Source organism: Camelus dromedarius, chromosome 4 (genome assembly GCF_036321535.1).
Source record: "Camelus dromedarius isolate mCamDro1 chromosome 4, mCamDro1.pat, whole genome shotgun sequence".
Classification (NCBI taxonomy): Eukaryota; Metazoa; Chordata; class Mammalia; order Artiodactyla; family Camelidae; genus Camelus; species Camelus dromedarius.
In genome coordinates, this window is record NC_087439.1 from 11,578,615 (window position 1) to 11,592,490 (window position 13,876).

Here is a 13,876-nt window from a genome sequence, read left to right on the forward strand (position 1 = left end):
AAATGGCAAGTTCTAGCAGAAAGGCCACTCCTCTGTGAAGCCCTCCCCCTGCCCCCTCCCCTGGATCCCCTGGGCTCTCTGCAGCCAAGGGGTACCAGGATGGAAACAGCATTCAGTGGTAGGTACCTTCCCTTAGAGGTCCAAGGGGTGGATGGCAGTGGGGTCCCTAGACCCTGAAATCTCCATCACCCCTCCCCATGTGCTAATGTTAATACTAAAACTAATACCAGGGGGAGGGTAGAGCTCAGTGGTAGAGCATGTGCTTAGCATACAAGAGGTCCTGGGTTCAATCCTCAGTACCTCCATATAAATCAATTAATTAATTAATTTAAAAAACCCAATTACCCCCCCCCCCCAAATAAAGCATACATAAACAAACAAACTAATATCCTTTGATAGGAATAATTCACATTTCCCAGTCAGGTAAATTTTTCCCACTTTATAGATTTGAAATAAACAATCTAAATAAAAAGCCATCTAGTTGCTATGCACATAGAAACAGCTTTCAGGGAAGTCCCCTGGTTCCCCTTCCCTCGACATGACTGCCCCTTTAACCACATCATGTAGAAATTCCGGGCTTCCCCGCAGCTGTGAGGTCTGCCCACCCTTTCCTGCCGAGATGCAGCTGGGTCACATCCTAGCACCCAGCAAGTGCCTGGCACGTGGCGCCTCTGCAATAATCAGGAGGCAAAGAAGAGGAGTTACTGACAGGCGAGGCCCGACTCACACAGGGGAGACTCTGCCCGCAGGCATGTATTCTCGGGGTTTGTCCTATAGCAGGCTATTATTATTTCCATTTTGCAGATGAGAAAACTGAGGCTGAGTTGGGACGCCCTTAAGGCACCACAGTTGGCTCTTGCCCTGGTCCTGTCCAGTCCCTGCATCTAAGCTGCCCCAGGGTGGTGAGGACAGGCAGCTGGAGGCCATGGGCATGAGTAATAGTTGGTTACCAGGTCTACATGGGGCTCTGAGATGGTCTCGGCTTCCTCTTGGCCCTGCTGAGCTGCCCGAACTCAGACTTTCCAGCCTCTCATCCTCAGGCTGTTTCTGCAATAACAGGACTGCCTTCTCTCCTACATTCCAAACCGTGGTGCCCCGGGCCCTCCCTCCCTGATCTCAGGTTGAGGGGTCAGGGAGGCTCTGAGTCCAGGTGCCCACTCAAGCCCCCACTGCTGACCCGAGGGGAGACAGCATAGAGGACGCCAGCCTCATATCCGGGTTTAAAAGCTGGGTCACAGCCAGACACATCTTAATTGCTATATTTCTATTTTCTGTGTGGGCATTTTCCCTTTCTGATGGACTCTTACAAAAATCTTATTGTTATATTTCTTGTAAGACTGCCTGGAATCGTTATTTAGCCATCATAAAAAAATCATTATATTTTTAAAAGGAAGGCTGAGAAGTTCCTACAAACAATACAGAAAGCTCAGGCTCACACACACGCGTGCGCATGTGTACACACACACAGGCCTGTTCATACCCAGCCACACACAAACATGCAAGTTTGTTCAGACAGGGAAGAGAGGTTTATCACCATGCCACTTGCAAAAGAGAAGTGAATGAATAATTTATAGCGCTTTTTACAAACATTTAGATTTTCAAAACATTCTAGAAAAATCCGGTTCAATTACTTACAGCAGCAGTTCTCTGAGAAACCAACCCAGAAATGGTTCCAAGTAAGTAAAATTTACAATTCCCCGTAGGCCTGCCTTCTACAGAAATGCATCATAAACATTAACCTCTTTTTTTTTTTTAAATATACCAGAACCCACAAAGCCATTGCTCTCATTAACTGAAGGCGCTGTGTGATAAATCCTTGAACCTGTTACTTTGAAAAGGTTCCTGACTTAATGTACAGATGATATTCCCCATTTAGTTTGGCATGAAGGTCACCATTCTCTTTGGTGCCAGTTCCAGAGGCTCCCTGAGATGCCAGGGGACACAGAAGCAGGCGGGGGGTCGGCGGGGCTGGAAGGAGGGGCCCACACACTGCCCCGGCCACCTTGCACCTGCAGCCCAGCCAGACTCACCAACAACTGGCTGATGTGAGCGTCTGAAGCACGTGTCCCTTGACAGTTCCACTGAGATCCAGCCCACCTCTTCTCACTGGGGTCTCCCTCCTACCTGTGAGCAGCCTGACTCAGGTTCTGAGGACAGGACTCACAGTGACACTCAGCAGGCGTAGGAACTGCCAGGGGCTCAGACAGCCGAGGAGCCGCCCCCTCAGCCTGCACCCCAGCAGCTGGCCACAGGGACTGGGCCGGGTGGTGACTGATGCTCGGTTACAGAGTGTACTGTGGGAGCGCGGCTCTGCCTTGATACTTCCTGTTTGGGGAGGAAACCTCACTAGTAATAATTAGTGGTTCAGACTCAAGTCTCTTTGCTACAGGAACTGAAGCAGGACAGCCAGCCGAACTCAGGATCTATAAAAGGAATAAATGTCATTCAGTGCAGGGCAGACTGCCTCACTACAGGGTGTGTGTGTGTGTGTGTGTGGGAGGGAGGGAGGGAGGGAGATGCCTTTACTCTTCGGGATACAAAGCCAAACATAATGGCTGCAGAAAATGGCAATTTATCAATTGCTATGAGTGGTAATTTACTGCCATCACTGTGGCTGTCATTGGCTTGGGGATAATTCTCTCTGCATTTTGTGCCAACAAAGGCTTCCTGGTCGTCTTTACTTTCCAGTCAGTGCCCTTGGTGGGGGGAAAGACGGACAGATAGAAGGACCTGCAGAAAGACAGCCCTGTCCTGAGGGCAAAGCATGGATGGGGCAGGCCTGTCTGCTGCTGCCGCCAGCTCTTTAGTGAGGCCACACCAATGGCACAGAGGCCAGAGGTTTGGAGGTTTTTGTGTCAGAGTAAATTACACTCTGTCCAGTCTTAGGACAAGTATATTTGTTTGGTTTTGACTTGTTGGAAAACTGGTGATCTTGGAGGAAACTAGCTCTGAGTAACCCCGGGCATCTGGGCCTTTGATAACCAGAACACACACCCTGGGCTCCGGGCAGGTGCGCTCTTATTACCAGCACAGATCGGGGCCTGCACGGTTCTCTATGTCTTGTATCTTCTACTCAAGAGCACTCCCTGTGGGCAGGGGCGTTCTTGGATCTCCCCGGAGTCCAGCCAGGCCAGCTCCCACAGACTGAATTCCCCTGCTCAGCTCAGTCACCACTTGCCTGCGTTCCCATCCCTCAGTCGCTCCCCACTTCTCCCAACACTGTCACCTCCATCTAAAGTCCTGACATCCTCTCCACCATCCAAATATTCCTTCCCTGAAGATCCAGCCTGAGCCCTTGGGCATGTGAGGCCCCTCCCAACCTCCTCCAGCCCCCCAGCCACCTTCTCTGCTCTGAATACGCATGTCCTGTGTCTGCTGTAGGCCCGGGCTGCATGCAGCCTGCTGGGCTGGTGGGCGCTCCGGTGATGCTCTTAAACAGTGAGCACTGAATTGCTTAAGAGTTTCAGCAGCCGGCTTCTGAGTAGCTCCAGGCATGGAGCCCCTGCCTGATGCAGTGGTCCAGCCAGGCTCAGCATGCTCTCTTCCTCTCAGAGCTTCTGGGTGGTCTCCCATCCCCTTGGAGAAGCTGCCTTGTCAGGAAACCACACTTCCTTAGGAAAGCAGACCCTCCAGGTGAGAGCCCACAGGAGCTCCAGGTTTTAGCTGTGATCCCCTGTCCCCGGGGTTCTCCCTGAGCCCCTAGCTGTGTCCTGAGCTCACCCCAATCTTGGGACCCCACCCTCTTCCTCCTGCTACATATCAGATCAGAAAGTTCAAGAAGCCTTGTAGCAAAGGTTAGAGAAGCCAGAACTCAGAGAGCATTGTCAGGTCTCCAACCTCCAGCCTTTCACTCTAGGAACACCAGGAGGGCGGGGCTTTCCCGGATGGAGTCCCCTGAACCTCCATCACCACCCTTGGCTGCCTGGCCCAGCACGTCTTGTTTTCTTCCCTTCCAGTTCTAGGCGCCACCTGATTTCCGGCCAGTCTGGAGCCAGCACTGCTGACCAGCCACAAAAGGCCTGTTGTTACCTCCTGTGGCTGCTTAGCTCTACGCCCAGGTTGTGGCTGATTCATCATACCCCCTGCCACACTGTGACCGATGCTCTACTGACCCATGGGCAGGTCTGGCTGGCCACCCAGGCCCAGCACAGGCCCCTTGGATTCCAAAAGGCCCATTAGAGGGAAGGGTATAGCTCAAGTGGTAGAGCGCATGCTCAGCACTCAAGAGGTCAGGGGTTCAATCCCCAGTTCCTCCTCCAAGAGGAAATCAATGAAGAAACCTAATTACCTCCCCCTCATAAAACAAATAATACAATCCAAAAGGCCCATTAGTGTGACTCTGAAGGCCCTGTGTTTGGCCATCCTGTCTTTGCACAGATTCCACCTGGAGGGCCCATCTCACAGATCCACCTGAGACCCTTCAGCATCCTCAGCTGTGATATCTGAGTGATTCACCTTCAGGGAGACCTCCACCCCAACTGCAGGGCATGCTGTCGCCCTCCTAAGCCCACCAGTCAAGTCACAGGCCTCCCCCCACCACAGCCGGATGGCCACCACAAGCATCTCGAACCAAGACGGCCCACTCCCCATGGAAAGCTTAGGAAGCCCATTCGCCAGTCCCCAAATTCCTTTACGTTTACCTGTGACCGACTTGCTAGTCTTGGGGCTACATTTTTCAGTTTATGCTCCTAATCTGATGGCTCCAGAAGGTTTAAAAACGTGCTGTGCACTTAAGACCCCACCTGGCTCTCATGAAGCGGAAGCAGGAGCGAGGAGCCAGTTACTGCCTGATTGCAGGACAATTAGCGCTCACCTTTTGCACGCTCTGCCAGGTGACTGCGGTGACTGATGAGGACACACTGACTGGGAAGAGTTGAGCATCACGTAATTCTCCAGTGACAGTGTTTCAGATCAAAGGAGGACGGAAACATTTTGCTCTGGGTTGAAATGACAATGCAGGAGTTTATGGTCCCACATAAATCAGCCGCTGATCCCACCCTGACAATAGGTACAGTGGTCAATACTTCCATCTCAGGGGGCAGCTGTCTCTGATTTTGAATCCTGGCTGGCATTAGCTGTGGGACCCGGGCCTCAGTGATGCCGACTTCCCCTACTTGTATTCAGAAAGAAGCGGTGGGTATGGGTTTTGGTGGGGTTATAAATGCCAACGGACACTCATCTGACCAAAGTGGGACTCAGCCAGGTCCTGAGTGCCTGGCACCAAGCTGGTGCGCAGTAAATGTTTGTTGAATGAATAAACAATGAGGCAGAATTTGGACAAGCATCTATAGTTAATGGTTAGGAGTCTCAAATTTGGGGTCGAAAGAATGGATTGGAGTCTCCTGCGTTCTTGGGAAGGTGACATGGTTGGGAAAACAGCATTGTCTACCTCATAAGAGAGTTGGAAGGTTCAATGGGCTCACATACAACGTGCTTGGCCCAGAGCCTGGCACGTGGGAGGCTGAATGTTCAGTGACGATTGACATTTCAGGGGTGATCAAAGCGGTGCCCGGTGCACACCAAGGATGTGAGGGGCTGACATGCAGAGGTCTGGGAGTGGCAGGAGGTCAGGCTGCAAGGGCAGGTGGGCCCAGTTGCAGGGGGCAGACAGGAGGAAGTGACTTCTGTAGCCAAACATTTAAAAGCCACTTAGAGTGCCTGCCCCCACCCCTGGCCTCCCACCTCCAAGTTCTGTAACCTCCACAGCTCCTGGCTTATGGTGAACTTGGCAAGGTTGGGATAAAAGGAGAAAAAGGAACACACCCCTCAAGCCCCCAGGAGGGAAAAAAAAGAGCCATTGAGGTCTTAGGTTTTAGTAACTGCTTAAATGGGCCAGCTTCCTTGTTTTAAATCAAGAGGCCCATTATTCTTGGTCTGGATGCTAGAAAGCCATTTTCTAGAGGGCATAACTTATGCAGCTTGGACCGCCCAGCACAGCCCAGCCCAGCCCAGGAAGACCTGGCCACTATGAATGGTAGGGAGAGCAGGAAAGGCTGGATCCAGCTTCAGCTGGGGCCCAGGGAGGCTGGGCATCACTGCAGAGCCTGCTTCCTTCCCCCGCCCTGACCTGCCTGACACCCCAGCATGTAGAGGTTTCCACTTGCAGGCTGCACAGGGCATGAAGCAGGCGGCGCTGACTTCTGCTCCTAGTTTGGGAGGCATCAGCCAGGACACTGAGCAGGAGCCCTGAGGCCTGGGCCCGAGGCCAGGTCTGCAACAGAGAAAGAGACCATGGAGGCCACTCTCTGGGCCTTAGTTACCTTCCCCAGTGAACTGAAGGGTTCAGACTAGAAGATCAACGAGCCTGCAAGAACCCTAGCTGATTTTCAGACTCAAAATCAGGGGGAAGGGGGAGGTATCTGATATTTACTGCAACCCTAAAACTCAGCAGGTATTATCCTAAATCCCCCAGGCAGGTATTACTGTTCCTGTTTTATAGGAACACTAGGTGTCAAGTCCTTAGCGAGGTTTTATAGATGAAGAACCAGGTTCAGAATGCCGGGACTTGGCCAAGGCCACACAGTAAAGAGCTGTGATTCAGACTCGGTCTTTCGACTGCAAAGCCAAGTGTCCTCCCCCGCAGTCATCCAGCTTCCACTGCCTGCCCTCTTTACAGCTCAGGTGTGCAGCAGTGGACTTCAGCCCTCAGCTTTTCCTTTTTAACCACCTGAAGCCCTGCCTGATGCTCTGATAAGTCCAGTGAGGGAAGGGCCCTGGCATAAGGACAGAGAACCTGAATGGGAGAGGAATTTACCTGTTTGGCATCTCTAGGCTAGAGGGGGCACACCTATGGGCCCAGTGGGACCAGGCCTGGTCCTGGGGCGCTCAGCAGGCTTGGGGCTGGCTGTCCAACCTTCTTGTGAACTGGTGGCCCGGCTTGAGCTCCCTGCCAGCTCCAAGGCCAGGGTCACCTGCCAACTCCAGGCTTTCCTCCCCCAGGCCTGCCTGAGACCACCTGTCCACCATTCAAAGCCTCCTTCAAGAAACCTTTTCTACTCCAGTGACAGCCCCTGCTCCACTAAATCCATTCATCCATCAGACATTGACTAAGCACATGCTCCAAGCTGGCCCCTCCGCCGGCCACTGGGGACAGAGAGGGGCACAGAGATGAGTAAGATACAATCCCAGCCCTCCAGGTTCTCCTGGCTGGATGCAGGGGGGTTCACTCTGCAGTCTCTGATTCAGCCAGCTGTGGGTAGAACTGAGGCATTGGATTTTTAAGGAACCACGCCGATGATGGAAGGGGTACGCCCAGGTAAGATCCTTTGGACTTGCGGATCTTCTGGCCCCCAGGACTGCATTCTTCAGGCTGCCACGAGTCTGAGAACTTGGCCTTCCTCTCCCACTAGTAGGCTCCTCTGGGCTCTCAAATCAGATAAATCCGTGTACAAGTCCTACTTCTGCAACTTGCTACTCCTGTATCCTTGCAAAATACCCACGCTCTCTGAGGCTCAGTTTCTCCAACTTAACCTTCCTGTGCTGAGGATTAACGGGATATTGTGTGCAAAGCAAGTTGCCTGGCACAGATAGAGGCACAGTAAATGCCTGCTGTTAATTATATCATCAGTACACTCCGATGGACGGAAACACTTCCCTGCAGGTTATTTCCAGAACCCCTTCTTCTGGAGCCTGTCTCAGAATTGGCCCTGGACACCTGCGAGGCCTCACCGCGGAGCCCTCTGTCAGAGCTCCGAGACTTGCCGGCATTTTACCCCAGGATCCAGCCTCCTGGCCCTCAAACGACATAGTAGTTCGTCATGCCCTCCCCTTCATCTTCCAGAGTGGCCAAAGTTCCAATCGCACCTCTCTGGGCAGCCTGCCCCCAGATTTCGGGGAAATGGGCAGGCAAAATGGGTAAGTTTGCCAGGCTAGCCCTCCGTCGGCAGAGGCATGCACCAGTCAGCCCAGCCTCTTCCTGATCAAGGTCGGGCGCCCCCGCCCCTGCCGCCTGCCGCCTGCCGCCTGCCGCCTGCCTGACGACAGGGCTGGAAGGCCCGGGGAGGAAGATCCCGCCTGCCGCTCCAGGCTCCCCCCTCCGAGACTGGTGGGCCAGGGCTCCGGGGTACAAGGGACCAGTGGGCTCGGCAGGTGTGTTGGGTGGGGCGTGAGGCAGCACCTGGGGGCTTAGCTGGCTCCCCTCGTCCCCCACCGCTCCGACCCCCGCGCAGGGCGCACACGGCCCTGCCCACCCCGGGCGGCGCACGCGGTTTGTGTCCCTGAAGAAGGAAGGCGCGCGGAGTTGGGGACCCAGGATCCAGGCTCTCTGCCGCCGGGCGCACATGGCTCGGTCCCAGAGGCCCGGGTCTCCAGCAGGCATGTGGCCGCGCGCGGTGAGGCGCAGGGTACAACGGGGCAGCCGCCAGGGCGGGAATCCCGGGCAGGGTACAGCCCACAGCCCCGCGGCGACCCGGGCGAGGGGTCACTCACCTCTCCGGCCGCCTCTCGGAAAAGCGGCAGCGGCTGCAGGTCCGCGGCGTTGGCGGTGGCCCAGCCCGGAGGCTCCTCCTCTCCCGGCGCCCCGCCCGCCCGCGGGGCTGGACCTGCGGGGGAGGTGGCCGCCCGCCAGCCCGCTGCTACTTATCCGGCTCGGCCACCTCCCCCTAGGGCCGCAATCGGGGAGCCGCAGGGTCCGCGATCTCCGCCTGGCCCTGCAGCCCTAGCGGTGGCGAGCCACGACCCTCGGCCCCTGTGCCCCTCCCGGGGCCTAAGGTTCGGATGCTTCTTGATCTGCGCCCCCCCCCAACCCTCCCCTGATTAAAGTGCGCAAAACTCCAGGACCAACTCTTAACCAGGACAAGGAGAGCGTGTGGAGGCCAGGGTAACATCTGGGACCTGCTCCCTTAAACCGAGGGACACCTGAAATCCACGTGCATTTTATAATGGAGATTAAAAGGCAGCCCAAGTTCACACAGGTGGGAAGAGGCCAAGGTGCCAGACTCGGTCTGGCTTCCTTCTTTCCTGCAAAGGGGAGCTGGCAGCAGAGGCCCCTCCTCACCAAGGCTGCATCCAGGCCTTTGTGCTCTTGTCACACCTCTGCCCCTCAGCCACCCTTAAGGCCAACCTCTGATTCTTCTGAATAGCCCTCATTTTCAGGGCCTGGGAGCTGGTGGAAAGCTCTTGGGAGCTTGCCTCCCATCTAGACTTCCTGGGTTTCAAACCACCACCCTGCCCCTCAGAAAGATGGCCTCCAGCACTGGGCACTGTCCTCCCCTCCCCCATGCCAGGAGCATCCCAGTACAGCAGAGCTCGGTATAAGGCGAGGATGTCTTTCCAGAGGGGTGTGCATTCAACCAAAGCCCTTTCTCACCTACAGCCTCACATCACGCGCTGCTGACAGTCACACCCCTCCTTTTACAGGTGAGGACACCAAGGCTCTGATGGTTAATTCGGGCATCCATATCACTCATCTTTTGGGAGGCTGACTGGGGGTTACCTGACCCCTGGGACTCTTTCTGGAATATTCCTATGGGACATATTCCACCAGCCCCCATGAAGAGCTTCAAATTACTCCAGGATGCCAACCTGTGCTGGAGAGATAAGTCCTAGGGAGGGGTTATCTGAACCCTGAAGCCAGAGGCAGGGGGCTGGCCCCACAGCTGGACCCCAGGGAGCACACTGGGTGGAGGGGGGCAGAGTTCTGGCAGCCTGGTGGTGGGGTGAGGGCCTCTCCTCCCTTCTCCCACCCCGCCGAGGCCCACCCATGAGCATCTCCATAAGTTTCCTCCTGCCAAAAATACCCTCCCTCCCCAGCTCTCTGCTCTGCCAGGCCCCAAGGCCTAGGTCCTTTCTGCCTCCTTCAGGGACTCTCCTGAACTGATCCAGCATCCACGATGCCCGAGGGCTGCGCCCTCTCTGAGTTTCTGTGGCAGTTCACAAAGGGCCTTTGTCCATTCAAACCCCACCATGCCACGCGGCATTCCAAGTATCCCATGCCTGGTCCCAGCCCTTGGATGGCCAATGGCCTCTGCAGTGGGTTTAAACTTCACGGAGACAGGAACCAGTTCCTAGCCCTCTTTGGTGCTCCTAGCATGGTGCCCTGCACACAGTAGGTGCTCCTTAAATATCTCCTCTGGCTGACAGGGTCTTTGAGAATCCTTCCTGTAACTCCAAAGGGCAGAGCTTGGGAAATGGAGATGCTGAGAAGTCCTCCAGCATTCTCAGAATGACCTTTGGAGCCATCCAACATCCTTCCAAAGAGACCTGGGGGTCCTCTGAGGGGCTCCCCGTGAGTTTTGGAGAGAGAGAGAGCTGAAGGCTGAACTGGCAGAGACTGACAGAAGAAGGACCTAAGGGGAACGTGAACTTCTGCCGGAAAACATCAGGGGCATGAAAGGCACAGGGAGGGAGGGAGATGACCGCCCTGCTGAGGCCAAGCCCCTTGGTGGACAGAACACCACCCACAGCGGTGGCCTTGGTGCTCTGCCCATCTGTTTCCCCGTTTTGCCTATCACGGGGCCTGGTGTGCATGAGAGCTCAAGAAATGTTTCCTGGGGCCAAACTCCCGGAAGCAGACAAGCGTCTCTTGAGCCGGGAGGCAGGATGGAGCACTGACATTGGGTGAGCATCTCCTCCATGCCAGACTCGTATCCACAGCCAGGCCAAGGGAGAGGTGTCAGAGCCATCCTATCGAGACACTTGTCAGATCACGTTACTCCTCGACTCAGAACATCCCCTGGCTCCTGGTGTCTCAGAGTCAAAGCAGGGTCCTGGCAGTGGTGGCCAGGTCCAGTAGGACCTCGTCTCAGGTTCCCCTCTCTCAGTCACCCTGCCATGCTGGCCTTCTCCCTTTTCCTCACATAGATCAGGCAGGCTTCTGAGGCAGGCATGGCCCTTCTGTTCCCTCTGCCTGGCGTCCCTGTGGTTCTCCCTCCTTCGGGTCCTTGCTGAAATAGCATCATTTCCACGAGACACACCCTCATCATCCCCCTCCCTCATCCTTGTATACTGCCCTGTTTTTCTTTCTACTTAGACTTCATCTCCTTCTAACACATTATGAAACACAACTTCTCTGTTTGTTGTTTATTAACTGTCTGCTCCCGCAGACATGTGAATTCCCCCAGGGCAGGGAGTTTTATCCGCTTCCATCACTCTGTGTTCCCAGTGCCTGACACGTTGTTGAGGCTCAGTAGTTATTGAATGGATGCACTTCCATTCTCAACCTTCTGCATCTCCCAGCATCTCCCAGTATCTCCAAGAAGCTTACCCCAGGGCTCCCGCCTGCCTCTGGTCCCTCTCTTCCTTGTCCCAGAGCTAGCATGGTACCTGTCCACAGGATGTGCCAGTACACACAGTGGTGGACATCGGGACTTGGAGTCCGCGGGTGTCAGTCTCCTGAGATCCCCCTTTTTCTTGAAGACAAGGCTGCTCCTTTGGCTAAGAAGACAAACGTATTCAGGAAGAGAATCTAGATGCATCTCCTACTTGGGCCACACAGCTTCTTGGATTGATCCAGCACTTATAAGCTGGGACAGAGTGCATCCATTTCACAGAATAAATACTCTAATTGCATCCATTTCACAGAATAAATACTCTAATTGATTATTAAATCAAGATGGTCACGAGAAGCCATGTGCCCGATGTACTCTGACAGCCTGGCTAGGAGCCAGGCCACCTGGATCTAGTCCTGCCCATGGCTGGGCTGCGGCCCCAGGGAGGGTGCCCCCTGTCCACTTGCCCAGCCCAGGCGCAGTGAGACTCCTCCAGCCAAGCCTCTGGGAGCAGGGAGCTGCTTCCTTCTGTGAGGGAGGGAGTGGGGCTGCAGCTTGGGGTAGGGATGCTGAGGGTGATAACGGGAAAACTGAGAGGTGTCTCTGCCTCCGTGATGACCCAGGGGGTCAAGCCATGTCAGAACCACCCAGGGTGAGGCCACGGCGGGTGCTGGGGATGGTCTGTGAGGGGCAGGCACTGGATGGGGAGGCAAGATGGCAAAAGTGTGCTTGGGGCCTGGGGTTTAAACTTACAGACTCATTCACTCGCAGCTTATTTGGAGCCAATATTCTAAGGCATTATGAGGCATGGCTAACAGCGCCCTTGTACCCCAGGGCATACTCTGCGCTGGTATGAGGCTCGCCCTTCTTCCAAGTCCTCTATTGAAACATGAGCTTTCCCAGGAGGAAAAGCTCTCTGAGCTCAGTGGGATGAGAAACTGTGTATCCACAAGAGATTTACTTAACTGTGGCAGCTCAAGGGTATAGAGAAGGTTCCAAAGGCAGGTGATTTCGGGGGGAGGGGAGGGTGCATGAAGGACTGCGGGAGGGTGGGCAGGAGCAACCACTTTTCTAAGGAAGCTCCATGGCTCGTGGGAGGTACTTTATCTCTGTGTAAGACCAGGCGTCTTGGCTTGTGACTAGACCATCCGTGGCCACTGGGGACTAGTAGCCCGGCATTGTCTTCAGTTGGGGTTGGCAGGGAAGTCTGGGATTAAGCCCCGTGCTCCAAGTGTGGTGCATGTAGTGGCCTAGGAGGTTTTTAGAACTGCAGAATCTCAGGCCCACCCCAGACCTGAATCAGAAACGCATTTTCACAATGCAGAGACCATATGCATATTAAAAGTTTGAGAAACCCCTGGGCTGCAGCACAGAAGAGGAAACAGACAACCCCCTGAACACCCGGGCCAGGGCATGTAATCAGAAACCTGTACTGGGCTGCATTCACTCTCACTGGGTGGTACTTTAATACCATTCCCTTTGCTTTCTCAAAGGTCCCTGTGAGCCAAAGAACCTGATTTCATCTGCTTCTGCATTTTTATAAATATAAAGTAAACAACCTGTCTTTCACAACACTCAATGCCTATTACACAAAGCTCCAAGAAAAAAAAATACAAGACTCATAGTCTTCTCCTTTCCAATTGCTGATCTGATTTCCCTTTTTACCATGGTGACTAGGATACTCAGACCCATCTTTATGACAATATTATCCTTACTCAGTATATTTTAGTTTTACATTATTTTTCCTCCAGCCCATGCTTTTTGTGTCTAGTTTCCTATAATCTTATTGTTAAGCTTTTCCTTGTAAGCTGTCTGAAGTTGCTTTTGGAAAAATCCAATCGTTTAAGCAAAAGAAGTAACACCTGTGTGCTACACTGGCAAATTATCTTTGCCCTGGGTGGCCATCCCCCTTTCATGGCAAGAGCAGGGTTGTGGCCCACCCTCTGCTGGATTTCTGAGGAGGATGGAGGGTTTGGGAGAAAGATGTGCCCTTTGATTTCTGCCCTAAGTTACTGAGAAAAGAAAATCCATTCAGTGTAGTGACTGCTCCTCCCTGCCTTCTCCCCACCCATCAGCTCCCCGCTCACCTGATTGGGGGTGCAAACTATGGTCCTCCATGTTGGGGGAGTTTCTGCAGCCCGGGGCAGGGGCCAAGCTCGCCAGGAGCCCCCTGCTGCTGTCTCTCCGTTTGCTGCTGCTGCTGCTGTTAGGCCCCTAGACTGGGCATCCGGAGCTCACTCAGCACGCGGGGGCGGGGCCGGGGGCGGGGCCGGGGCGGGGGGGGCGGAGAGAGTCAGCTGAGGCAGCTCAAGGGCGGGAAGGTCAGACCCCGCACAGGTAGTGTCACTGCCCTCAGGGTTATCTGCAAACACACTGTGGTCAGCAGCTGAGATAAGCCCTCCCTCTGGGCCGGGGGATGTTTTCAACCCACTTAATTCTCAGCTTCCTGGGTCTTGGCTCCCAAAGGGAGGAGGGAAAGGAAGTGACATTTGTCATCGTCCCACCTTGAGGGGAGGACTATACCACGTTTAAATCACCCCCTTGAAGTCCCACCTAGATCCTGCAAAGTGAATGGAATCAACCCCATTTTTCAGATGATGAAAGCATCACGAGAGGCAGAAATGGCGGAGCTGGGATTCGAACCAGGTCTGCTCGACTCCTAGATTTTT

At 54.4% G+C, this 13,876-nt stretch overlaps 1 protein-coding gene across 4 annotated transcripts in view; it reads right to left on the reverse strand.

Moving 5' to 3' along the window:
* Positions 1–13,435, reverse strand: part of STEAP3 (STEAP3 metalloreductase) — a 54,285-nt gene extending 40,850 nt beyond the window's left edge. The window contains exon 1 of one of the 4 annotated variants that reach the window (XM_064484694.1): positions 13,295–13,435. In XM_064484694.1, coding sequence (XP_064340764.1) covers positions 13,295–13,325 — 31 coding nt within the window. In that variant the 5' untranslated portion in view covers positions 13,326–13,435. Of the gene's footprint in view, positions 1–2,030; positions 2,258–4,813; positions 4,950–8,427; positions 8,507–13,294 lie in introns of those variants that run through there. The other 3 variants (XM_064484695.1, XM_031451276.2, XM_031451278.2) reach the window with 3 other exon arrangements.
* Between the last annotated feature and the right edge of the window lie 441 nt (positions 13,436–13,876).